Genomic DNA, 27,607 nt, shown 5'->3' on the forward strand with positions numbered 1-27,607 from the left:
TGGTATTATTCCCATTATCCCCATGGATGAGGAGCTGAGGTTCAAAGAGGTTGACCAGTATACCCACAGCCCCTCAGTTATTAATGCCAAAGGTCATGCACTTGCCACTGTACCAGTGCCTCTTTAAAAACATTTGTTGAATTGAATCTTATTCCTCCCAGCAAAGAACTATATCTTGCCTAGGACATACCCAGAGTTACACAGTCACTGGCAGATGTAGGATGAGTGCTCCTAGACCTGGGTGTTTTGCTGGTTGCTCAGATCTGAGCTGTGTGTGCAGTTGACCTTTGCTGTGCATCAAGGTCAGCACACGGGCACACCTCCTGGCTGGGGAAGGTCAGTGCCTGGACAGCAGGAGTGAGAGTGCCTTTCTCTACCAAACTGAAGCATTTCTCTCCCTGCCACTGTGGTCTTTTTCTGTTTGCCTGTTTGTTTTTTAAAGCATTCTAATGCTTTTGCTCTTCTTCGTGCCTGCACTCTGCATTCTGGCCCCTAAGGATCCCGACCGTGGATTGCCTTAGAGCCTACTTCTTATTCCTCAACTGGTGATTTCTAAACCTTGCGATTATAATTTTTAAAACCACCCTGTCAAGATTTTCAGGATTAAGTTGGACTTGTAGGGGTTTGTCTCAGGCTGGAAAATAGACTTGACCACTTAAAAGGGGGTTGGTGTAGGGGCAGGTGTTTAAGAAGTATTGCGCTAAAAAAAAAAAGTATTGGGCTTTCACAAAGGCTGGACTGGTGGGACTCAGGGACCTGTGTGGGCTTGGTTCAGCTTCCGACAAGCAGATGGCTGCTCAGATCTTTGCCCTCTTTTGAAGCAGCATCGTGTTAGAGATGGGAGTCTGTCCTCCTCATCATTAGGAAGCAGAGTGGTCAGATTCTCCCAGGGGTCTTGTTGGTGTTTTGGATGGAAAAGTTATTTGTTTTGTCCATTGCAGGACATTTAGCCTCCCAAGCCTCTGCCCTCTAAATGCCAGTGGGACTCCCTGGTCGCTATGACAGCCAGAAATACCTCCACACATTTTTAAATGCCCCTCTGGGGGTGATCCTGCTCCAGGGTTGAGAACCATTGGGTCATGACATTGCTTTGAAAGTGGCCAGGTTTGTGTTTTGCTGTAGGTGAAATGTTCCAGGGAAAGACACTGCCGTGGTCCTTTGCTTGCTTCATTTTGGCTTATGTATATAAAGTGGTTCCATTGTTTTAATTTTTTAAATTAAAAAAATTAATTAAGCCCTTATTTATTCAGTACAAGTGACATTCTAAGTGCTGAAGATCAGCCTTCACTAAGGTGGTAAAGCGCCTGCCTGCAAGGAACTTAAGATCTCGTGGGGATAGACAGATAATAAACTAGTTATATAATGAAGAATTTCAGGTGGTATTATCAAGGAAATCAATATGCAGAGCAGTAAGGATGAATGAAGGCTGTCTTGGTCATTAAGAAATAGTTTTGTAAAGGACACACAGGAGATGGGGATGGTCCATTTTAGATTACAGATATTTCAGCACGAGCTGGAGAATCATCTAGAATGTAATCATATTGGGCAGTTCCCACATTGCGAGTTCCCTGGTAAGGTCTGACTGACCTCAGACAGCATGGTGAGTTGGGATACGGTGTGTGGAAATGCTTGCTCCTTTCTTAGCAGCCCCCTAGATTGAGCTTGGAGGTCAGGCTTTGGTGTGCTGAGACCCCGGAAGGTTTGAGGAATTTGGAGAGTGTTGCTATTTAAATTCCTTGGTGGGGATATGCACACATGTCTGTGCTTCCTATGTGCCTTGAATATCCATGGAAAAATGTGTAAGGAGCCAGCATCAGTGGTGTGTCCTCAAGGAAGAGGGGACTGTGGGAATGAGAGGGAAGCTTCCTTTTAAATTTTTTTAATATTCAATTTTTAAAAGCAGAATACATTTACATGGCTTACAATTTAAACAGGTGCAAAAGGGTATATGATGAAAGGGACTTACTTTGTACTGTGTATTGTTTAAAGTTTTTCCTCTGGCAAATATTAGCTCTTCAGGGGATGAACTAATTTTAAGGGAAGTTCCTTGGAGATAATGACTCACAGTGATTAGTTGTATCTCAGGAAGAAAGTTTTGGTTTAAATCAGAATGAGGGGACTCCCCTGGTGACACAGTGGTTAAGAATCTGCCTGCCAATGCAATGTTTGATCGCTGGCCCACATGCCACGGAGCAACTAAGCCCGTGCACCACAGTTTCTGAGCCTGTGCTTCTAGAGCCCTTGAGCCACAACTACTGAAGCCCAAGCATCTAGAGCCTGTGCTTCACAAGAGAAGCCACCACAATGAGAAGCCCACACACCGCAATGAAGAGTAGCCCCTGTTCTCTGCAACTAGAGAAAGCCCACGAGCAGCAACAAAGACCCAACGCAGCCAGAAAATAAATAAAAATAAATTAATTTAAAAAAATCAGAATGAGGGACTTCCCTGGTGGTCCAGTGGTTAGGACTTCACGCTTCTGCTGCAGGGGGCAGCTTGATCCTTGGTCAAGGAACTTAGATCTCACATGCCTCGCTGTGTGGCCAAAAAAAAAAAAAACAAATCAGAATAAGGCTTCTTAAATATTAAAGTTGTTTGTGTTAGTTTGTTTCATCTAGTCAAATAACCTACATTATTATTTATGGGGTAGCATTAAGGTTGTTTTTTAATAAAATGTAGTCTAAGCGAAACTCAATTATTTTGATTAAGTAGAAGGGCTCAAATCCTAATTTTAGTACCAGTTACTACCTGAGTCATCACGGGCAAGTTATTTAACCTCCCTTGCCTCGGTTTCCTCATCAGCAATAATTTCATACATTTATTGTGAGGATGAAATGAAGAAGGTGCTAAATAAATGTTAGCACTTAGTGTTTACCACATGGAGTGAAGGAAGCCCTCAGGAAGGGCTTTATATAACCTGTTCAAACCTAACCTGTTCTGCTCTTTGTTGCCCATCCATTCATTCAGCAAATATCTATGGAAGGCCTAATCTGTGCCTGATGCTGTCCTAGGCCCCAGGGATACAGCCATGAGCACACAGGCTTCTGCCCACGTGGGATTTATAATCTGGCGAGGGACATAGTCATCAGTCGGATATCACACACTTAAAATTGCAGTTCTGCCCGGTCCTTGAAGGAGAGGTATACGATGAGTGTATGTTAGGGAGATTTGACCGTGTCATAGCTGTCAGAGAAGGAATGCTTCCCCAGGGAAGCGACTTAGCTGAAATCTGAAGGATGAATTAAATTGTCAGAGGGGAGGGGAGGTGCAAAGGCCCAATGACAGAGGAAGCAAAGGCCAGTGTGTATGTTGTGGGCAGAGCTGGGGAACGTGGTACCGCACAGACCTGATATGTAGTCAGAGGAGACGCACAGCTCAGCCGAGAAGGCTTTTCTGTATTAGAATCCTTGTTGTTGTTTACTGGGGCGAATAGGTCGATGAGATCAGATTATTGTTTTAAAGTGATCGTCTGTTTGCGGTGGGGAAAATGAATTAGAAGAGAGCCAGCATGGATGTGAGCAAAGTGATGGCAGAAGAAATGGAGAGAAGTGGGTGACTGATTCCACAGATATTTAGGAAGGTGTATTTGCAGGACTTGATAATGTGTTAGCTCCAGCAAGTGAGGGGAGGAGCTTGCATATTTTGGTGGAAGGTTGTGACGTTCACCCAGACAGGGAGCAGTGGAAGAGGACACTGTGTGGTGGAGGGAGAGGATTATTAGTCTGCCTTGGGATTTGTTAAGTCCAGGAGAAGGCAGGAAGGCATCTGGGTGTAGAACTCAGAGGCTTCTGGGCTTGAGAGCTAAATGCCTGAGCTTATTGATGCCTGGAGCCTCAGGAGGGAGGGATGGGGAGGGAGGGAGGGAGGGAAAGCATGCCCTGAGACTTTCTAGTTAGTTTCCACACTTTCTAGTTAGTTTCATGCTGGCTGCCCTTGTTCTGGCAGAAGAAGGGGCTCTTGAGACTGGACTTTGGCTGAGGACACAGAGTCCTTCCAGCAGAGTCCTTGCCACTGTGCCATGTGCCAGCTGTGTGATAGCAACTGGACATGAGGACATCTTTGGGGACCCTTGGTGGACTGGACTCTCTCCTCTTCCGTCTTCTCTCCTTTTTCGCAGGTTTGGCACTTGCCATCTGAATTAGCAGGGAGGAGTTTGGAGGCTGGCTCCTGAGACCCACAGATTTAGCTCATTTGTCTGGATATTATCTGTAGATAGTTGGAAATTGGTTTGAACATCTGTAACAGTAAACTAATCACAACTCTCTCAAGCTGCTTGTTTTCTTCTTTTGGAGATTTGGAGATTTCCTCCCAGCCTGTCTGTCTCTGTGTGTCTCTCTCTCCCTTCCTCTGAATTGTGGCCCCATCAGCTAACAGTTGAAGGTAAATGTAAGGGTGAGGGGAGAGATCCAGCGAAGGGAAACAGACCAGGGCCAGGCGAGTGAGTGGGCCACAGCTGCCTGGCTGCGGGTTGGTCTGTTTATCTGTCAGCTTGTCACTAGCTTATTTACAAAAAGGATTTAAACCTGGCTTTCTTTACTACTGGGGACTGGTATCCTTAGTGACAGGTGATAAATAGGAGCCAGTGTCCATAGCTTCCAGCTTCCAGGCCCCAAGTAGGTGCCCAGAGAAGATGATGAGTGTGGGCAGCTGGGGCCCCCTTGTGGCTGGATCTGGTTCTCCACTTTTGCTCTGCTCTCGCCGGTCAGCGTGGTGGGGAGATGGCAAAAGGGACGTTTGGCTTTCACTTAAAGCCTTTTGGGCACTTTGCTATTACCGTGGGTTTTGTGATGGTCCCCAGCCCCTGCTGCTCAGGTGCTTGGGCCCACCTAAGCCAAATGCAGCCTTCCTGAGATGCCGTGACAGTGTGCCCAGAAACAATCTCTTATGTTCACTGGCAAATTCAGGCGCTTCAGGCTACTTCTTACAGGTAACCCACCACAGAACACTCTGCAGTGTGGAAGACTGGTGAGAAATGTGAGAAATAGTTGTGTGTGTGTGTGTTGCTTGAGAGTGGCACACCTTTGGTTTTTTGATGTCCATTGGGTGGCACTGTGATCTTACTTTTGTTTTTATTTTTCTTTTCAGCCAAGCTCTACTCCAGGAAGTGAAAATGTGGCGCCTCGAGAGCCGCTGGTAAGAAGCCACGATATATAGTATAATTTTCTAATCGCTAAAATACTGAGTTTAAAGAAACCTTATGACCCTATAGTTGTGCGTCAGCAGTGCCCCTTTAGAAGTAGGTGCTCTGGGTAGACTAAGCCCATCAGTGACCTCTGACTTCTGACTCTTTTTCTGGCACACAGGGATTAGCGAGATCTCCCCTTAGTAAAGCCTGGTCTTTTCTGGAACTAAAAGCATCCACTCCAGATGTGGTGATGCACCACTTTATTTGTTGTTAATCAGTGGTGATTAGTGGGATGCCTGAAACCTTTGGCGGCAGAGCTGGAGCGAGGGTGCTGGGCCTGACCAAGTAGCTGCTTGATTGTCTGAAGTAGCCGTTCTGCTCCTCAGGGTGAGGGCGCTTCCCATGGCCTTTGAAGAACAGATAAGGGAGAGAGTTCTGTTTTTGCCTGGTCATTATGTTTTTGATACTCATTTCCAACATTATCTGCTTATACTATTGATAGGGAAGAGGCCTACTAAGTACTGAAGCTAATTTTCTTTACCAAGTGCTTTTGCTTTGGTGGTCTGAGAGGGAGCGCCCGCCTGCCTCACCTCATTTTCATTCTGTCTTGCACTTCAAGGCCTGCTGCAGTCCTGCTGGCTGAGTGTGAACAGGGAATTCCTTAGCGCTCCAGTGGTTAGGACTCTGCGCTTTCACTGGTGAGGGCAGGGTTCTGTTCCTGGTCGGGAAACTAAGATCCCACAAGACCTGTTCTGTACAAACCAGATAAGTTTTATGGAGGGGCCAGCTTTAGATTTAACTTTTCAGAGCTTTTCCTTTCTTTGAATAGTGATAGAAAGCTTAAGGATGTACTGCCAAGCTTTTGTTTCAACAGGGCCTGTAGTTTCACCTGTTTTTCTTCCCTCTCCTTCTGGCAGTAGTGGGAGGAGGTGACGTGAGCCCCTTAGCTGGTATGAACAAGTCTGAATTCTAGTCTGTACTAAGGCTTCCCGAGGCAGAAGGTGAGTTGGATGTGACTGAGCTGGAGGAAGGCCCGGGTGATACCAGCCCTGCCAGGACTGTTTGAGGGGAGCACTGGTGTCCTGCATGTCACCGGCTCTTTCCAGGTATGGCCCACTTCCTGCCACTCCCCTGGTGGCTTCACTTCTCTCTTTTGGTGTTGCCTGGGTGCTTCCTTGTGGTCCTGGTGGTGTGAAAGCCAGAGGCTTCGCTCTGCCAGCCCTTTGGGTAGGGAGCTTGCTTCCCGTTTCCCGTGGGGCCTGCCTCAGTGCCCCCAGGCCGAAGTTGTGGTTGGCTTTGGACTGAAGTTCAGACTGAACACTCTAGTCCTCTACAGTCCTCTATTCCTCAGTCTCTTTTGACATTTTTATCTACTCGTTTAACTACTGATCACCAGAAGCGTGGCTGGACCATCTTTTGGGGCATGATTGGATACGCTTTTGGGTGTTCTTTCTAGCCATGAGCACTGAGCAATTGGCAGCCTCGCTGATTTCTGGGTACTTGGAGCCCTGCAGCCCCTTTGCTCTGCTGCTGTTTCTGTGCACTGCTCTTTTCCTGCTGTACTCTGCATCAGCTTGTTGGTTGGTTGTATTTTTATTTCTTTCTTTTCTGGGAGGCCCTGAGCAGTCTTCAAACCCTAGTAGCCTGTGATTGTCCAGAGTTTAGACTCATTCTCTCCAGGCCAACTCTACAATTACCTTATATTTAAGTAATATTTTTTCCCCTCTTTACGTACTTGCTGCATAATTGCTCAGAGGAAAGAAAACACATAGCAGCAATTTATATATATATATAAAAACAATAATTAAAAAAACCCCGAAATAACTCCCATCTCATTTGGGTTGGTCCTGTGAGTTGGGTAATTAGGGCCCTATTAAAAGGTAGACCCTTCTTCCTTCCCCTCTTTTTTTTTTTTTTATTAATTTTTGTATATTAAACTCCCACAGTCTCTCAGTCATGCCCTTATTGCTTTTGGCCGACCATTTGCAGCAGCCTGATTAAATGAGGGCACCAGCCGAGTCGTGTGGTTTTGTGTTGAGCTCCTTCTGCCTCTTGGGAGGGGCCGTGGGAGGGTGCCAGGCGGAGACGCCGCCGAGGCGTCGGCTTGTGTGGCAAGTCGGGAGTAAAGATGAGCTGCTCTGAACCTGCAGCAGGCTGGAAAGAGTCATAGCGTGCCAAGAAGTGATGGGGTGGGAGCCCCCACCCGCAGAAAGTCCTGTGGGACTCAGCCCAAGTCTCCCTTCCCCAGGGGAGGTTCCTCAGACTATGTGTGTTAGCTGTCTCCTGGGTGCTCAGGAGGAACAGACAGTTGAAGAATAAAGCTAAGCCTTCTTCCTAAGTAATTTATATATCTTATTTGGGGAAGAAAATGCATTTGTTACACGCGAAACAATTAGCAAACGGCACAAGGCTGTATATAATTTTAGCAAACAGTACAAAATTGTATATAATTTGATGCAGAATTGCCTGGCTGGGAGTGTAAGAGAGCCCTCGTTATTCAGAGGAGGATGAGTTCTCTGGGGGTGGAGGGGTTGAGGGGGTACTTAGGGATGGTTTTTGTGAAACTTGAAGCCAGGTCTGGAGGAATAGGATATTCCACTGTTGAGGGAATATCGTGCTCGGTTATTTTTGGTTTTGTTTTTAACCAAGTGGAGTGCATATTTTCCACAAAATTTCTTAATGAAAGCTGCCTGTTCTCTACACTAAAAAGGCTAATAAGCACGGGATGCTGAAGGCAAATAATCTTGTTCTTTGTCTTCAGAACTAGATGAGCACTTTGGAATAATTTTTCCCTTTATTAAAAAAAGTGAGTTACAGCAAGAGAGGCTCTGTTGAGTAGTCAGTATGGTGCAAGTGACGTTAGGTGGATGTATTTGGGTGTCTCCATTATTGTTTTGTTTTGTTTGCTAGGGAAGGAGGACCTGATTTTCAAATCTGTCTTCTCAGGAGTATAAAAACTGGCTTGTGATTTTGAGTTGATAAGTATAGTCTTGTGGTCCCTAATTGACACAGTTCTGTTTCTAAGCCAGCCCCTGGTCTTGATTCCAGCCACGTAGTGATGCTGCATGCTACCTTCTCTTGCCCCTTCAACCCTCTTCCCCTCACAGAAGAACTAACCCAGCAACTCTGGCCATGTTAGTGGATAATTGCTGTATAATGTCATCATGTCCTCAGGGCTGGTGATGGGTGAACAGACTCATCTTGATAAATTCTGTGAACTCCCAGTTGGAATTCTCTGATTGTTAATGACAGAACTCTTTGCCAGAGTTAAAATGGCTGATTACTATTTCTTTATACTTTGTTCACTGAGCTTTGTCTCCCAGGGCAAGCTCCAGAGTACTGACCTCTAGCTTCTCCCAGCCTGTTCAAAACCTCTGTCAGTTTCCTGCAGCCCTGAGTTTTCTCATCATTGTGTGGGCACATGCTCAGGCCGTCACAGAGGCTCTGGGTCGGTCCCTGCACTGCTTCGCCAGGATCAAGTCCTGCCTAGCCTGTAAGGATGCGTGGAGTAACTTGATTCCTCTCTTGCTTGGATACAGAAACAGGGGTTAAGTAATCTTCCGAGAGGCCTGCTAGTCATATGAGTTTAGGGTGTTTGAAACAGCAATAAATACACTTTCGTTTACGTCTGCTCCCTTGTTTCAATACAACAAGTTCCTCAATATTCAGCAATACTATCGCTTACCTACTTTATGAAGCGCTTATGGGTTTGGGCTAAACTAGAATTTCAGCATTTTGCTCTTTGACTTCTTTCTAATGGATGAGTCTTCTGCCATCTTCTCTTCTAACCTGTAGGTATAGGTTTTGTTTTTTGTTTTTGTTTCTTTTGTTTGTTTGTTTCTATCCCTTTCCCTGCGTCCCTCTACTAAAATAATCCCAGACTACAGTTAATGTACCTTTATAAATGATGATGGTAATTCTACCTTATCACCTTTCCTAGGATTAATATTTTTTAGTATGTTGAATTCTTTTTTTCTAACATTACATCCCCATGACTTATTTATTCTATAACTGGAAGTTTTTTCCTTTTGACCATTTTCACACATTCTCTCCACCCTCCCCTGAGTTCCATTTATTTTTTTAATTTTTAATTTTTTAGGCTCCACGTATCTGAAGTACAGAATCATCATGTATTCTCAGGTTTCTCCCTGAGGCTAAGACAGAACCTTGTCCAGGGGGTCTCTACATCACGTGCTTCATCTCCACCCTTCTGGGGGAGCTCATCCACCTTATACCTGGGATGCCTAAGATTTTCTCTTTGGTTTTTAAGTCAGTTAACCAGAGGCTGGTAATCGAAAGGCCACTGATATGTTGATGAATTCAGGGGGCTGGTCTGTGAGCTTATCTGTAGGAGAAGAGCTGTGGCTGGTTGCCTGTCTTTCGCACATATTTCTGGCACAGTCTGCCCTGTATTTGCATCTTTTGTGGTTGTGGTTCAAGTACTTGGGTATACTTGTTGGCGGGCTGACTGTAGGTAAGTGATTCTCTTGTTTTTTTCCCACCAAAACATTTCTGAAGAATGACATTCACATGCTCAATGCATTTCTTTGTGTATACTCATATACATATGTGTGTATGTGTAGATGCATATACAGAACATACAACACACATACATTTATTTTATAAAATTCAGAGCACTTGGTGGGGAAATAAAATTGATATTAATATTGTGTTCATGAAAGTGTTTTATAACCACAGGGTAATGAAACTAGCCACTTAGAGATTTCAGGAAATTGTCATTTTTCCAGGAAAAATAAATATGGCAAATCTAAAGTATTAAGCATTGTTATTTAAAGGGTCTGTTAGTGGTTGATTTCTGTGGGCGTAGCAGAGTTAGCTTTGCTGAAGTGAGCTGTAATATCACCTGTTTCCCACTCAGGGTCTGCCTGGAGGCAGGTGACTGGGGGGTGACATTATAGGGATAATCCTAAATCTGCTCTATTTATTTATTTGTAAAAAGTGAATCATCTGCAGATTTTGGTACTTAAAGTACCAATGGGAGGAGGCACCCCTCACAGCTGCTGTGAGAAACTTGGAACCTAAATCAGGTGTAAACACCTGGAGGGTGGGGCTCACGGTGCGCCTCCGAGGGGATGAGGGGACACTGTCATGTGTCCCTACTCCGGATGCTGGGCCCAAGGCCTGGGCGGCTCAGGTAGGAGGAAATGTTGGCTTTGATCCTTCCCCCGCTCCCCTCTCACCAACCTTGGAAAACATTGCTCTTTTAACACTGACACCCCTTGTTGGGAGGGTGCCTGAGATTCCTGCCTGTCCTGCAGATTTGGGGAGGAAACTGGAGAGAACTAAATGCTGAAATGGATGAACCTGAGAAAAGCTTCATTCCGTCTCTGGGTGGCTTCTCTATAATCTCTAGGCTACTTACCGATTTTGAAATTACTGCCTCTTCCTACTCCATCCTTCCTATTACAGACTGAGAAGGTTTATTGAGTAGACGAGGCGGTGCCCTGTAAGTTCTTTTCCTCCTTCAGGTAAACAACGAAGTTGTTTTTTCAGTTTTGACATATCCTTTTACAAATAATTATTAGATGAATCAAAACTCTTGGGAGTAATAATTAGAGCAATGGAATTTGAAATCATTATTCAGCTTTGTTTATATTTTGGGTTCCTGGCTTTCTTGGTAATGCTTTATCTTTGCTGTAGTTCCTGTAACCAGAGGCCCTGACTGTTGGATAACTGAACAGGGTCCTCCTTCTGGAGATGTGGGAACTGGGGTGACAGAGCACCGTGGTGATCTGGGCACTTGGGTTTTAATCTTGTCACCAGCCTCATTCCTTGAGATGACATTTCGTTTCCTCTTTTTCCTCGTGGAGACACAGTCTCAGAGTTCCTACTCAGGCGTCGCTGGGGATGGGATGTACAGAGCTCTTATTTGGGCAGAGTGACCTTCTGAAAATGTTTTTCTGTTATTTAAGATCAGTCATTATCTTATTTGAAAGAACTTTCACTCCAAAGCTGCTTTTAATATTTATTTATTTATTTATTTTTGGCTGCGTTGGGTCTTTGTTGGTGCGCGGGCTTTCTCTAGTTTCGGTGAGCGGGAGCTATTCTTCATTGCGGTGTGGCTTCTCATTGTGGTGGCTTCTCTTATTGTGGAGCATGGGCTCTAGGTGTGTGAGCTCAGTAGTTGTGGCGTGCGGGCTCAGTAGTTGTGGCTCACGGGCTCTAGAGCGTAGGCTCAGTTGTTGTGGTGCGCGGGCTTAGTTGCTCCTTGGCATATGGGATCTTCCCGGACCAGGGCTTAAACCCGTGTCCCCTGCATTGGCAGGCGAATGCTTAACCACTGTGCCACCAGGGAAGTCCCCGACAGGCGGATTCTTAACCACTGCCACCACCAGGGAAGTCCCCAAAGTTGCTTTTTAAGTGTGACCTAAAGGCGGGTATTCCATGTGGCAAACTCAGCAAATCCCCTACGAGCCTGCAGTTTGTGAACCACTGAATGTCATACTTAGGGCAGCCTACCCTTCCCAGGATAATTTCAATTTAAAATATTTTAGCCCATTGTCAAACCAGGCAGACCAATTTGGGTTTGAACAATCCGCTCTTATAGTTAACCCCACTCTGCGCTGGGAAGCTGTAGGAAGATAAAGTGGTGCTTTGGAGAGGACGCGCTCGCAGCCCTCCCTCCTTCCCTCCCAGCTCTCCTCTCTTTTATGGTTTGTAGTTATAACCGAGATTTATGCCTGTTGCTCCACAAATCTTCTCTCTGCCATTATGAGTTTGTCTGCGCAGTCTAGAGATGGGGCCACTGCTGAGTGATGCCCGAGGTAAATCTGCGCGGGGCACTCCCTGACACCCAGGCAGACAGGAGCGCCTCCTGGCCCCCGTGGATGGGCCATCCCGGTAGATTGCCCCTGTTGGGAAGAAGACGTGCTGCTACCTTTGTGACCTCTTCCCTTTGCTGGCCCTGGTGGCCCTGCTCTCCTGCTTGTGCTCACAGAGCCTGCAGTGTGGAGCCCTGGGGTAGCACCAAGAGGCCTTTCTCTGTGTGTCTGCTGCGGTCCAGTCGGGCCACGGCAAGAACATCTTCAGGGGCAGGGCTGCCTTTTCCAGCTTGGATGGGAGGAGCTGCGGATAGAATCAGGCATACAAGTTGACCATACGTATACATGGTTTAGTTTTTCCACAGTTTGCTGAAAATGGGTTTTGATGGAGAAGGGGAAAAGTAAACAGCATTCATTAAACACCTTTTTTCCCCCCTTTCCTCATAATTTCTGTTTGCTGAATCCTTTTGTGTGTACCTTTGACTCATTTCAAATCTCTTGTGAAGTGAAGTGGCAGCACCAATAAATACATATTTTTAAAAAAGTGTCAAGAGCTTGTGTTAGAAGCTGACTTGTCGTGGCGCCGGGTGCTCTGACTGGGCAGCTCCTGGCCGGTCACACCCACACCCTTTCTGCAGACCAGGATGGTGTCAGCTTGTCTTGAACCCGCATGCCAGTTGATTGGTTAGTGAATTAGGCAATTTTGTTAAATATGCTGTAAACAGGTGAAATATTATGTGAACAAAGAGATCTTTAAATATAGTGTGTTTTGTAAACCTAAATGTACAAAGAGGGTTCTGTGAAAACTGAGCTGAATGTTTTGGTAAATGTGAATTGCTAAAAAGATCGCTGTCTTTTTAGGTGTGAATGGGGAAGACCCTAAAAATCTAGACGTATTGTGTACTTCAGTTTGCTTTGCCAATGTCTTTTAAGGGCTCACTTTGCTTTAGAAATTGTGAAGGGTGTATTATGGGTGCAGTTTATGCAAGAAAGACATCTGGGAACTTCAGTCCGTGGGCCCACACTCAAAGCAAAGGTCTTGGCTCCGCATCAAAAGGTTAGCAAATGACTGTAGGTTTGTTTATAGGTTTTAAGTTAATGTGAAGTGTTTAAGGTATGCAGATAGGCTCCATTGTTCATGATTCCCTGCTTTAACTGATTTTTCAATTAACTGACCAGCTGCTGGCCCTGATCGCAGAGGCTGGGAGGGCTCCTGCTGTGTGACGGGCTAGCCTCGGTGCTGGTTTTTCATTTTGTTATCTTGCTTCATCCTAACCAACTGGCGAGGATCACGCTTCCTCAGTTTACAGTGAAGACTCCAGCCCAGCGCAGTCAGGTTCCCACAGCTAGTCAGTGACTGGGCTGGGATGTAAACCCCAGCGTCAGCACTGCTGCGCTCCTCTCTCTGTCAGACTTGAGCAGGTTGGGAGAGCAGGCAGGGGCAGCGTGCCCACCTCGCAGGGCACAGAATTGTGGGAGAGGGCTTTGGCTGTTCAGGTGCTGCCTGGTGAGTCTGCTCTTCCTCTGAAGTTGCTGCCTTCACACGCTCTTGCTGGTTGGAGTCTTTTGTATGCATCTTAGCTGTTGAAAAGGCACCTATTAATTTATCACAGGTGATGTGGGCTTCCTCGTGCTTGGAGGAGGCGTCTGCACCCATGCACCTCACTAATGACAGGTTACGGGATTGAGGAGAGATAATAGGATCTTTTCATCTTCTGTCTGTAGAGCAAGGTGCTGTGTCCCTGGTAGCTTCTAGGGGGCAGCAGCTGCTTGTCATTACCTCTCCTGCTGGCAGAGGGAAGGTCCACAATTGAGCACTTTGCTTTTGACTCCATATAAGAAACCAAGTGTTCAGGATCTTCCGTCTCTGCTTTCTCTGCCCCCTCAGGTAAGTCCTTTATCTGTGTCCCCATCAACAGCCACACATCCTTCACTGTCGGAGTTAAGGCAGCAAAGGTCACTTGCTTTGAAGATAGGAGAATAGAAATGTCTTCAAGAGAGTAAAATCTTTTTGTCACATCTTACTTGTTGCCATTGATAACCCACTCTAATACTGTTTAGATGTTTCGAACATTCCCCTGTGGACATGGTTCTTTATTCTCTTGGGAACACCACTGTCATGTGGTTTGATTACCTGTTTTTCCTGTCTCTTAACTGCCCCCCACTCATACCCCCACACCAGGCTTACAGAGGTTTTGCTTCAGTTTTAATGACTCATTTCATAAGCACATTAAGGAGGAAACTTTGGATTTGCTAATCCTTTTAGATTTTGGGGTCCAAGATACATACGGCCAACTTGTGCCTTGTTGAAGTGAGTGACTGACTCCCCTGTCCCAGAAGCACATATTTCACTGTCGCCCTGACTCTCAGATCTTCTTCCAGTTGTGTGGCTGAAACAAGTGACAGAAGGGGGAAGGGTTGGTTGCAGGCAGAACCGGATGGTTGCAGTACACACGGAGAAGCAAATTGGCCATGACGTTTCAGCCCTGTGAGGTTTATTTAGGATTAGCTAAGAATTCTCAGTCCTGACTCCACTGTGGGAGGAGCTGGTGACCGATGCTCCCGGGCTCTGCCTTCTTGCGGGCTTTCATCTGAGGACCCTGAGGACCCCGGCGCACTGGGGAAGGATGGGAGCTTCCATCCTGGCTCAGAGGGTGGCTTTCCTCAGAGACAAAGGCACGCCTCCGAACCTCACCTCTCCAGCTTGCTCTCTGTGGTCTCTCTGAAAAATGGCAGTTAATAGAATCTGCTAATGAACAGAAGAGATAACTAGAAATAGTGGCAAATCATTTGACAGTGAAGTGGTTTATAACTTCTGTTATCAAATGATTATTATTATTGTTATTTCTATTGGATTTTTGAAGAATTCAGCCTGGTCTCCAGAGTCCCATTTATAAGACACTTTATTTCTTCCTTTGTAATGTCTAGAAATAACTTTATTCCAGTGAAATCCAGATCTGTGGTTCCGCCCCCCCCAGCCCCTCCCAGCTCCTCCCAGCTCCATTTTTCTCCCCTTCCTTTCTGCTCAGCTTCCATTACCTCAGCGGGCTCTGGCAGGTGGGGGTATCCCCTGCTGACCAGACTGGCAGAGCGAATACCGGCTGGAGGAACGCTGCAGTGTTTGTTTTTGCAGTTCCTGGATTTGGTTTAATGTACAATTGATTTTTTTTAATGTATTTAATCATTTTTTTCTTACCTCATAAGGATTAACCTGCACAAACCTCATTTTATCCTAAGTGTGGCTTTGGGAGGAAGGGAGAAGAAAATTGAGTTTCTCCAGCTTATTTTATTCTTTCACTTTTTATTTTCTGAATGGCTTTTCCTGCCGAAGCAGCTCAGTAAAATACAATGTATATTAGTGGCCATTACTTACTCATTACTAACGGGTCTCTCCTGCTTCCCTTTGTCTGTGAACTAAATACAGGGGGCCTAGCGATAATTGGTAGCTCTGTCACAGACTTGCCAATTATAGATCAGCGGGGAGAGCAGCCCAGGGATGGTTTGTGGTTGGCACCGGCTGCGCACCTAGCAAACTCGAGTTATCGTTCTGCTTCTGCCCCCGAGTTGGGTTTGACCAGATCGGTCCTTTCCTAATTTTGTACCTCAGCTTCCGTAATTGCATCGCACAGTCCCCCGATATACAGATTTCAACCTCATTTCATGCCTCCATGTGGTTTTCACGTCCACATCGGCCTTTCTTAGTTCCTGCCTCTTTGTCACGTCTGCAAAGAATTAACGTGGAGCGGTTTTGTTTCTGATTGCTTTGTGGCCCCCCAGTGCCTAGAATGGTTAGGTGGGAGGCTACAGAGAAAAGAGTCTCTTGACACCAGTTTTCTGTATAGTTTTGTCTGCGGAGTCCAAGTAAAGGCCAGTCTTTGTGGGTGCCCAGTTCAGCCCCCTTTCTGAGCCTATTTACTTGATTTGTATTCCGGCTTATCCACGTTGCTGTGGCACAGGACGGGGAAAAGTTGCATCTCACTGTTAGGCTGCCAGGCTCTTGTGTGAGCCTGCTAGGTGCTGAAGTGGCAAAGGAGTCCCTGTGATGTTTGGCCATATTTCCAAGCAGAATACGTTTTTCGTTAGTTTGTTTCCTAGGTATTTCACACCTAGGCCCCTTGCTGAACCCTGTATGGGATGGGCACATATCCTTATCTCTCAGCTCCCAGCAGGAAGTAGGCATGCTTGTGGAGGGGTGTGTGTGTGTGTGTGTGTGTGTGTGTGTGTGTGTGTGTAGGTGGTGATGTTGAGCCAAGGGGCTGCAGTGCCCAGTTGCTGCCTGCCGGGAACTTAGGGTGCAGCGTTCCCACATGCACTGATGCGTAGCGTACCATTGCCACATAGGCAACATAAAGCGGGCATTTTATGAAAGGGAACATCACAGGAAACATTATAGCTGAGACCTTTATAGCCTTTCCATTATTATGGTTTAAATCTTGACAGTCTTTATTCACAGTGACACTGGGACCAGCAAAGACAGTGCTCACTGCCACCTCCCCGTGCTCTCTCTCCACATCCTGTTCTGTAGCTGTGATGGGCGTCGTTATGTGAGCAGGCAGCAGCACTGCTTTGTAGTTTGTCTAGAAACAGCCCCTTTTGACTCAGAAGTTGGAAACCAGATGACTCACCATTCTATTTGTTTTATTGCAACTGTCATTTCATAAATTGCCCTGAAACCTTTAAACTGTAAATGCCAAAGTAAGGTTTTTGTTTTTCTTTCTTTTGTTACCTCTTATGTTATCTCTGATCTTTTCTTTCATGTCTCTCTTTTCTCCTTCCCTTTCATAATTATTTTCCCTTTCATTTCTCTCTGTTTCTCCCTTTCTCTCCTGCACCCCCATCCCCACCCCGGCCGCATGGCATCTGTAGTTGATGTAGTCTCTGCTAACATCATGATGAGTTCTCTCCAGGTTTATTGCCTTTGGATTGAGAGCCTTACACCCCCCAGTTTTTGTGTGTGGTTTAGAAATGGAAACGTCCACATACATTGAAGTTGATAAAGTACTCACTGGTGTCAGCTCTAGAGGCTAAGTGCCACGTCAAATCGTAACAGTAACTCACTTTTTGTGATTCTACATGTTGCAAAATCGTGGGTCTCCCCCACATACCCATTTCCTCCCTTGAATGGGTACCAGGATCACAGCGTGACTAAGATTGCTAGGCTTTCCTAGGACGGCCTGTAGGGTTTCTACATCAGAATGTTGATTGCCAGGAGAGGGCCTTGATCTTACTAACGTTTTTCTCTCCTAAGATGGTATTTACCTGGAATTCCTGAAGTAAAAGAGAACATTCTTATGGCTTAGGTGGGGTGTCGGGATCTAAATTTTTAAGGACTTGAGCTCTCAAACCAGGACTTGTCGGATCTTTCTTCTTGCAGTTTCTGACATTGTGGCACTTGACTGAGTCACCTGATTGATGACATGAGCATCGTTGGGTGATAAACACCTGGCCAGGGAAACAGGGACCCTCTGTGGATTTACCCAAAGGATGGCAGACAGATTGTGGAATTTTAATGAAGGTGGGGTAGGTCCCTGATGTTCATCTGCTTGGAGCATAACTGAATCCCAGCGTTAACTTCAGGAGTGTTTGTGGGAAACCTGCACTGGTGTCAGTGGTTATAATCCACATTTATCAAATTCATAAATCCTACTGAGCTAATTTTAGAAGTGGCTAGTTATAACAAAAAAGAATAATTTCAAATGCACAGGAACCTGTCTTAAATGTTCCTTGCTTTTTTTTTTTTTTTTTTTAATTTATTTATTTTGGCTGTGCCAGGTCTTCGTTGTGGCATGTGGGATCTTCTTTGCGGCATGCGGACTCCTTAGTTGTAGCATGCAGGCGGGATCTAGTTCCCTGACCAGGGATCGAACCCAGGCCCCAGAGTCTTACCCACTGGAACACCAGGGAAGTCCCAGTTCCTTGTTGTTTTTCTTCTTCTTCTTTTTTTTTTTTAAAGGCCTTTGGCCTATTTTGGGCTTCAGAGTGAGCCATCCTCTGAATTCTGTTGTAATAAAGCTTCTTTCCTATACATCTCCAAGGAAGAAGAGTTTTTTCTATGCTGTGAATGGGGGAAAATATGGTATCGTTACAGTATTTAGTAGATTGATGGCTGTGAGTTTTAAACATGAGTTATATATATCTGTTGGGTAGCTTTCAGCATAGGATGCTGTGTTTTCACCCACTTGGCTTGATGTCTGTTTCTGACACAACCGCTATCCCTGCTGCTGGAAGACAGAAAACCACAGGCTGCTGACTTAATACTCTTCTCTTCTGGGGCTCGGGTGGGAGCAGGGCGGGGGCGAAGCAGGGTTCAAATCAAGATACTCTCACTCTCCACTGGAGAGAGATGTTCCTTCTTTCCAGGTGACAGTGTGAACACGGGTTCTGGAGCTTCTGGCCATTTTAACTAAACCTCAGTGAGGGGTGTGCTGTGGCCTGCTTGTGACCTGGACATTTACTCCGTGGGACCAGGAGCAGCCTGCCAGGTGTCTCTTCGCAGGCTGCCTCTGGATCCCCTACCTACAGGTGTCTTCTCCCTTCCCGGGAAGGGCTTTTTTGAGGAGCAGAAGGATCATTTAGTGCTCTTGGCCTGCTCATTCCTTGGCTTCTCTGCTGAGCTATCCAGCAGGGGTGCCAATTCTTCCATTTAGCTGACTATTATATAGCCCTTAAAAGGGAAGGGTTTATTTTAGCTGGCTGCTGTATTGATTGCTATAGGGATTTTTCTATTTTCACTGGCTGCTATATTGACTGGGAAAGGGAAAGGGGCCGTATTGCCGGGAGCTGTCATATTGACTGTTACAGAAAAGATCTGTATTTAAGCAGTACCAGTGCACTGGGATCTCCCAGGCAGGATATTAATGCTAATTCATCCGCTCACCCCCTGCTGTGAGTGTTATTTGTTTAAATCTGTGGATTCCCACAGCGCGTTTATATCCTCACTAGAGTGAGCTCCGCTCCCTGTAATTATTTAACATTATATGCTGATATAAATTGTAACACTTAAAGAATGGTAATGAGTAGCCAAAAAAGAAAAGATGAAAAAAGGAGAGAAACAGGAAAAAGAAAAAGAAAAGGGAGAAAGTATATTAGAAACCTATATGATGTATACATATTTATAAGTTTGTCGTGTGTGTGTGTGTGTGTGTGTGTGTGTGTGTGTGTGCGCGCGCGCGCGCGCAATGACATTCGAAATGGCATAGTCAGATTCTAAAACAGCAGTAAACTTCATCTGGCACCCTTTCTCCCACTCCAAGTTGATTTGTACAGTGTTGCTGAGTCCACGTATTGTGCATCTCTGTGCGTGTATGTGTGCATGGGCACACGTGCTCACGTTACCCACGAGAAAGAGACTGTACTGACGTGTGTTCTGCTGTGCATTTTATACACATGTGCATGATTACATACTATCTGTGTGTGTGTTCTGTGTAGTGGCAAGAACTTTATCCATTAGCGATTCAGCTTCTTGATGAGTAGCTGATGTTTCCTTTGAGCTCCCATGTTGGCACGGGAACTCTGGGCCTGAGACCCACCTCTGGGGAGAGCATGGGGAATGCTCAGTTGGGATTGAGCTCATAGGCCATTGGGTGTCACTGTCGCTCTATTGTCTATAGTTGAAAGAGGGCTGTTATGCTGGGGAAACTGGATTTCAAAAGAAAATTGTTTTTCTGCCCAAATGGAGGTGTTGTTTGTTTGAAATGTTCGCATTTTGAGATCCCCCTTTAAAAGTAGTTGTCTTGTTGGCTGTTTTTGCCATGCTAAGCTAGGCGATTTGATTGTTCTTGAAAATTGTGTGCTGACCGCGAGCTCTGTTTGGGTATCACCTGGAGCACACCAGAGGAGGACCTCCGACGAGCAGAAAGGTTCCACCTTAAAAAAAGAGGCGGCTCAACAGCATTTTGGAAACCCACTGAACAAGGAGAGAGGATCTGGGCAAGAACTTTAAAAAGGAGGAAGAGAAGTCTCCTTGCACATCCTAAATTTGGTGAGCACCTGCAGCTCCCCAGCTGCCCAGCCTGGTCGCGTAGAGGTGGGAAGAGCGCTGAGCACTGGTGATGGGGAGCAGGCGCGCTCCTCCAGCTGGCTGCTCCTGCAGCGTGGAGCCCTGCCAGGCTTCACCACAATTCATACTGTGTCAGTTTAATAAATGCACTACTTAAATTATGAAATTACAAAAGAAAAAAGAGAATGCACTTATTCAGACTCTTAATACATTAAAAATAAGGCATTAAAACTCTGACTTTTTTTTTTCTTCCAGAATCAATAATGAACAGGAAGGGTTGTAGACATTAACAGTCATGGACATTCAAACTCTTATACATAAATTATCTTAGAAAAATGCACATAAGACTTGAATAATGTAAATACATTAATGCATTTAATAATTTAAACATTAAAGCGCAGGCAGGAATTTGAGGCAGAGGCTGCTCTGAGGTAAGGGATTGGTCCTAGAATGAGTGTGTCCTAGGATCGATGGGTGATTTCCCCTTGAGACACCCTGGAAAGAGAGTGCCTGGCCAGCGGGTGTGAGCTCCCGTGCCAAGAATCCCTGGACATTCCTGAACTCAGCTACCTCCCAGCTCCTTATTTTTGCATATCCTGACCTTCGTCCTCTCTGGTCCTGTGCTTCCAATTGTTTGTTAGAAAATTAAATGCTTCCACTTCAAAGAACAATGAACTTTGAGAATGTCTTGGTTGGAAAACCAAACCAAATTAAAAAATCCTTCACCCAGCCCTGGGTGCTCCTGGTTTGGAAACAGGGAAGCAGTGGCTCCGTGCAGTCAGTCAGTCATGCTCTCAGCCTGGAGCGCCACTGCAGCACCGAGGGCAGTGGGTCCAGGCTGGGCCATGCTGATGGATTTGGACCAGATCTAGTGGGAAAGCAGAGATGGTGTATGGTGTTAGCCCCTGGATGTTGGACATTGCGATGGCAGGTCTCCGTGCCAGGAAACAAGACAGGTGCCACGGAGTTAGACTCCACGCAGTGATCATCCCTCACTTTAATCTGAGGGTTTAACCATTGGATAGACTGATGTTACTGTTTTTTTCCCCTTCTTCCAAAATTGTTTTCGCAATGGCGGAAAGTCACTGGAACGTTTAAGCCCCCTTTCCTGGCAGAATACAGAGTGATCAAATTCAGTTTTTGACACCTACACTGTAAAGTGCCCTGGGAAGCACTAAAAAGCTAGGACAACGTGACTCAAATTTTCATTGATCAACCTCAGTGCTGTTCTCCAGTAGCTCCTTAGCCTCGTTTTATAGCCCAAATCATGGATGAGAAACTGGGAACACCTCAGACTGTGAGTTACTGGGTACATGGTCTGACAGCGTTACCTGTAGAAGACGTATGTTTATTTGGTCAGTGAAGCAAATGTTGCCTCACTGGGTTTGTTGTGGGCCTGAGGGACCCTTGAGAAACGATTATCAGATGGTAGTGACTGAACCAAAATCTGTTTTTATTATTGCCAGATCCATTGACATCTTCTACTGGATCTCAAATCTCCTGCCTGAAACTTCACCTGGGGTTGTCTTGATTTGACCCAAGCCTTGTCTGCTCTGGCATCTATGGCTTTGTTTGCAACCATTTCCAGTCTTTGTTGCAACCAAAGGCAGCCTGCTTTCCAGTGAACATGGTTACAAGCCAGCTTTTAACCACTTTCAGGAGAGCGGCTATAGGCTGTCCTGGCATGTGCAGCAGATATGACAGTATTAGGCTGTGCTGTCCAGAGCAGCCAGAAGGAAAACCAGTTCTTTAAAAACCGTTAATCGGGTATTGACTTAGAAAGGAGTAGTATCCAGAATCGGTGAGGACCACCTGGGAACAGATCTTGAGGTCAGTATATCGTCCTTGGGATGTGCTCAGATTCTTCTCCAGACCTGTGAACAGTACCCTAGTCATGACCCCTTTCCACCTGTTTTGCTTTAAAGAGGCATGGCTTCTCTTTCCAGTTTTAGTTCAGCTTTGGGATGAGTGTCAATCCCAGGCCTGTTGTGTTCACTTCTTTTCCAGAGTTTTTGAAGCCCAGGCGGCTCCCCCTGTTGCTTGTCCAGCCTTGCACCGTGGCTCCTGCCTGCACCCTCTGCTTTTCATCCTGACAGAGGGAAGAGAATGAAATCAGGGGAGCACTTGAACCAAGGAGAATCTCATTCTCTTTGGATGTTCCTGGTCACACCCAGGGAAGTTTCCTTCTCTTCCCCGAAGTTCCAAGAAATGTTTTATGGCCTTAACTGCATAATAGGCTTGTGCCAGATTGGGTTGTATAGTGGAGGCAGGGAAGTGGGGGTGGGGTGGGGGCAGCTTCAGTTCCTGTTGGAGTGCAGAGTGCTGGTTGCCATCAGTCAGAGCAGATAGCACTGATCAGGGGTCAGTTCACCCCTGTGATACATCCTTTATGCAGATTTCCTTTGAAGAGAGACGAGTCAGGTTCATTAATTAAAGGAGCCTGGCTCGAGCGCCCTGTAATTATAGGTGCTAGAAATCTGGATTTTAAGAGGTCTTTGCAGCTGCATTTTGAAAAATGTAGGGAGGCACCGAGAAGTACAGGCTGTGGGCAAGAATGTGGCTGAACCAGATTTGGGAGGTTTGGGTTTTGGCAGAATTCCCCTTCAAATTCATATTTATTCTTCCTATCTTTCTTTCTGGCTTTTTTTTTTTTTTTAATTGGAAGGTGTGAAGCTCTGATTTTTTTTTTTTTTTTTTGTAATGAAGGTTACACCCTGTGACAGAGAGGCTGGTATTGTCGGAGTATGGAGGGCAGAAAGGAGTTGCTGTAAACTAGAAGATGCTTAGTTTTTAAGAAAGGAAGGGATATCTTTGGGCTCTAGGGATGCAGTGTTTGAAAAACTTAGTTTTTTTTCTTGAAATGAGTGAGGGGAACAGGGAGGAGAAGGTTAATTTGGATGCAGTCTAGGGAGAGAATTCCCGGGCCTAGTTGGGACTTCAGAATCTTTGTGCCTACTTCTCTTCCCCAGAACGGTGTCTCCTCCTCTGTCATGAATCACTTTTTGATATGAACACAGAGGTACAAACAGAAAATTTTAGACCTTTATGGGAAGTCCTGACCTGTCCCTTTTCTATCTCATTTCCTCAATTATTGGTAGCGTGACCTTTTGCTTTGGGTGCTTTCTCTCTCTCCCTCTTCTTTTTTATTTTTCTATTTGATTTATAAGGTCTCTTTTTACTTCTGGTTAAAAACCTTTATTTCGATCCGTGACTATTTGCATCTCTGTTAATTAACCATGGCTCATATGGGACGTGGATAGGTATGGAGAGAGTCAGGATGAGTAGGGCTCCCCTCCTTGCCTCCCTCAGGAAGAAAAGAAGAGACTAGCGGTGAGTGGTGGCTCATCAAAGACCTGTGTGCCTGAACACTCGGCCGAAAGCAAACCTGTAGCCACCACCAACCTCCTTTCTTCTGATTGGCTTTGTCTCCTTGGAGGTGTTGCAAGTATCCTCTCATTTCACAGCTGGGACCCTCTGCCCCTCCTCTGGGGCTGGCAAGGGGCTGAAAAAAATTTTTTGTTCTCTCTCTATATATATATATATATAAATAAAAGGATACTCCTCTGTACTCTTTTCTTACATTCTTGTGTGTGTGTATGTTGGGAAATCTACTGCTTGTGAACCTATCAACTGAGGAATAGTACAAAAGTCTCAAAGACTGTCATTTGGTGCGTTTACAATATGCAGATTGCAGTTCCAATTAGATTGAAACCTCTATTTAGCAGAGTGGCTTTGTGAAATAAATAACTTTTGAAGAAGGCCTGCTATATATAATAAATACATATTTTCCCTTCAGTTGCCGGCATGGAGCTTCCTGCCTTCCAAACACTTGCCTGAAATGCTGATTCAGAAGCAGGCAGCATCCTTGGGCTCTTTACAGAAGAAATGCTTCTCCTCTGCTTTCCTGGCATAGGGATTTCATCCTTGATTTACAGTGCTCAGCTTGTTAGCGCCAGCGAAGGGGAGCTGGTGTGAAGGTCATCATATCCGTTATGTCCTCTCGGAGAGAGAGTGAGGGGGTGTGTGTGTCTCCCTGTGCACTTGTGGTGGTAGTGGTGGAGTTCAAGTGCCCCCCTCCCCCTTCTGTCCAAGTAAGTCGGTCAAAACTCTGGTGGCTCTCTTTTCCACCCGCTATACTACCTGTCATTCAACAGGGGGTGTACGATTTTGAAAGCCTGCTTCAGAATTTCAGGAAGAGTAGCGCATCAGCTAGTAAAGAGCTTCCTCCCCTTCTCAGCCCAGCCGTGACAAACTGACAGATAATTAACAGATCGGGTCCTCCTATTAGGCGAGTCCGCTGCTGGAAGCTGCTGTTGCTTTATGCAGATCCTTTAGCAGCTCTCTGCGTGTGGGTGGTGGTGCTCTAAGTGGTCCTAGCAGAGAGGGCAGTGAGTACTGTGGGAAAAGCACACAGAATGCGCTTTGGAAGAGAGAGTGCTTAAAAGGGAGAGAGGGGCAGTAAGGTGCCCAGCTTGAAAGCACCTGGTGAAAATACTTGGACTTGCAGGGTTGCGGTCCTGAACACCACCGTCTGTCTCAGGGAGTGGTGCGCTGGGTTATAATAGGATGCCTGATTACAAAGAACATTTCAAAGGCCACTTAGTCCCAGGTCAGGCTGTGCATGAAGCGTGCGAATCCTTTGCTGTAACACTGGACTGAAATTACAGAATTGGAAGTACGCAGCCTCTTGTGTTTCAGCTTTGGCTTTAAATATTTCTATACGGTTGCTACCCTGTGTGGCTTTTTCTCAGCTACCCAACTTTTCTTTTTCCAGTGGAGAGAAAAAATACATCATGAAAATATTTCCTTCTACCTACCAGTGACTTTGAAAACTACTTTTCTACTTATCTTATGTGGTCACTTTTCTCATCTTCATGATTTGAAATATTAACGTGTAGATAAATATAGCAACATGTACATGTAGGGGCTACACATGGGTTTGGGTCCTAGGGCCTGGCATGTTGGAACAGAAAGAAATGCCTAATTGCATCAAAACCACTCTAAGTTCATGTATGTGGAGCCCATCAAGCTGAAAGCATCCAGACAGCATCTGCTGTTATCAAATCACTCGTGAGTCCAGCTAATTAAAATAGAGCTTCATTTTTCTGAACCATTGTTTGGCAGGAATTCGAAACGGGTCTAACCCAATTTCTGCGTGTTTATGAGCCTTTATTATATCAGAGGTACTTTTCTGTAAATGTACAGGGCAGTGGTAAATGAATTGATCCACGCGGTATCACTGTAGACGCACTGTGGACTTGCTAATGATTTCCCTTCCAGCTTTCTGGTTTCCAGACATACTCTTTAAAGCTTTATGTTCTCTTTTTCTATCCTCTGCTCTTTGCCCTCTGCTTTTTTTTTAAGTTAACTTAAAAAAAAAATAACTTTCTTTTTTCTTTGAAAACAGGATACACTTTTTATTTGTTCCCAAATGAAGTTTTCTTTTCCATTTCTCCTTGTTTTTCTTTTTCCTCCTCTCTTCCTGTTTTTGCTCTTCTTCTAGGGGTTAGGAGTTGCCTCTCTTTATTTCTTGCTCCTTTCTATTCCCTTCTTGCCCCTTATTTTTCTTTCTTCTTATCTCTCCTCCCTTTTATGTTTTTTTCAGTGCCTCTCCTCTAACCTCTTTCTCCTCTCTCTCTTCTTTCCACCTCCTCCAGTTTTCCCAGTAAAAGGTTCTTATACCTTTGTCTCTACATGCAAATACAGATTAGGGCAGAAAGTGGCTGCCTATGGGGGTAAAGGGATCTGGCTGTCGGGAGATGAGGTCAGCCTGTTTTGCATCTCTGAATTTGCTGCATGCTTTATTTTAGGTTTTAAAAAGATTTTTCAAACCACATCTACTCTACTTTATAGTCTAATAATCCTACTTTGAAGATCAAATGTATTATATAAATGCTAACTAATTATTCCTTGTAACACTTTGGTGAATCCCTAAGCAGTTATAGTTCCATTTTACAGATGAGGAAGCAGAAACAGGAAAGTTAAGTAACTCTCTGTAAGTTACTGAAGAAGTTAGTGACTGAGTTAGAATTAAGACCAGATCATCTTTGGCTTTGATTCTTGATTACCACCTTCTGGGAGTTTACTTTTCTCCCCATAAGGATCATATATCTTTAAGATGAGAGTGAGAGAATACAAGTCCCTCTGCCCTTCTCTGCATGTACTTTTAGCCTTCTGAAGTTTCATTTGTAGTCTTTAGACGTTAAATGAATTTCTAGGTAATTCCTGGGAAAGAAGGATGCCAAACCACTTATGGGCTGGTAAAAACCCTGTCCATTACAGTCTCAGAGCAGAGCGCTCACTTTCTGTTTCCAGCGGCTTCCAGTAAGTGGGCCCACGTCACACGCGCTGGCCCCCGTGATCATAGCATTGTAGGAAGCACTGCCATATTTGATTGAATTTAGCCATTCTGGAATGACGTGTGTATGAAGTCGTCTCTTGCATTACTGTGGCCTTTATTATTGCTAATGCATTCTGACATTACAGGTGTAGCCTTGGCTCTCCCAGAAAGGGCAGGGCTGCTCTTACCAAGCTTAAGAGCAGAATTCATGAAACTGTTATACGGTGAAGCGGGTGTTCACATTTAGTTAATAAGCAGAGTAACGGAAATGCTTTTATAGAAAAGATAGCCAAGTGACAGAAGCCTATCCTCATTCCTCACCCAGCATTGTTTCAAAAAGTGGATCCGTTAGTATTATTTTCCTACAGAAAACTAGAGTCAAGATAGAAGGTTCAGGAAAGTAGATTTCAACTCAGTTTAAAGGAGGACTCCTGAAAATGAATTGACAATCTTTTAAGAGAGTGAGTTCTCTGTTCATTGTAAGCATTCAGGTGGAGGCTCGCTGATCATTTGCCAAGGTTGTTGAAGAGGGGAGTCCTAGATCATGTGTGGGACCGGATGGCTTTCCGTGTCCTGGATTGCAACTGCAAACGCAGCATCTTTGCTCGTTCTTCTCGCTTTTTTAAGTGCCTGGTGTGCTGTGTGGACGCAGTGAATGCTTAGTAACTATTCATTATTTAATCTTTGGCTTCCTGCTTCTTAATCTGACTTAAATAAACACTGTTTTTGTTCAGTTCAGGAAAACTACCGTCTCTGCCACCCTCCTGGAATAAGTCATTTTGGATAGCCACACTTTCTAGATGGCCATCGAGATCCATATGAAAACAAAACAAAACACTTTAAAACTTTCGGCTGGGAATTACATAAAACAGGTTATATGCTTTCTCGCTTTATTAGGCAGAGTATCTAGACTATAATTTAATCCTGATGACTCAGTATCATTTTAGATGTACACGTTTATATTGTGTTTTAAGTGTAGCTCTGTTTTCAAAACCTGTTGAAATATAGATCTGTTGTATATTTGCCCTCCTCTGAATAACTCCCCCTATGCCAAATGACCCTGGACTGGTAAACTTTTTGAGTTTTCTGTTTGCTCTTCATAGATGATCCTCTCCTGACATTTGTTGCTAAGCTTTTTTCAGTCTCTGGATTTTGGTCTGTGAGTATCTCTTGCTAGCTGGCTCAACTCTCCTTTCTCATTTGCAGTTTTTAATCTTCTGTGATTTGGATACCATTTAACTAAGCTTGTATATGAAATAAATAGTAAGTAGTGTGAATAAAGCTTTTCTATGTGTAATATAAATGGAATTTGTCATTTCCTTTTTGGCAACAGTGATTTCTTCTCCCTTTCCCTCTCTCCTTC

The 27,607-nt window shown here is 45.0% G+C and overlaps 1 protein-coding gene across 2 annotated transcripts in view; it reads left to right on the top strand.

The window, feature by feature from the left end:
* Nucleotides 1-27,607, top strand: part of PEX14 (peroxisomal biogenesis factor 14) — a 130,039-nt gene that overhangs the window by 11,632 nt on the left and 90,800 nt on the right. For both annotated transcript variants that reach the window (XM_057696115.1, XM_057696122.1), the window contains exon 2: nt 5,084-5,131. In XM_057696115.1, coding sequence (XP_057552098.1) covers nt 5,084-5,131 — 48 coding nt within the window. The remainder of the gene's footprint in view (nt 1-5,083; nt 5,132-27,607) is intronic.

The sequence above is a fragment of the Hippopotamus amphibius genome, chromosome 1 (genome assembly GCF_030028045.1).
Source record: "Hippopotamus amphibius kiboko isolate mHipAmp2 chromosome 1, mHipAmp2.hap2, whole genome shotgun sequence".
In the NCBI taxonomy this organism is placed as follows: domain Eukaryota; kingdom Metazoa; phylum Chordata; class Mammalia; order Artiodactyla; family Hippopotamidae; genus Hippopotamus; species Hippopotamus amphibius.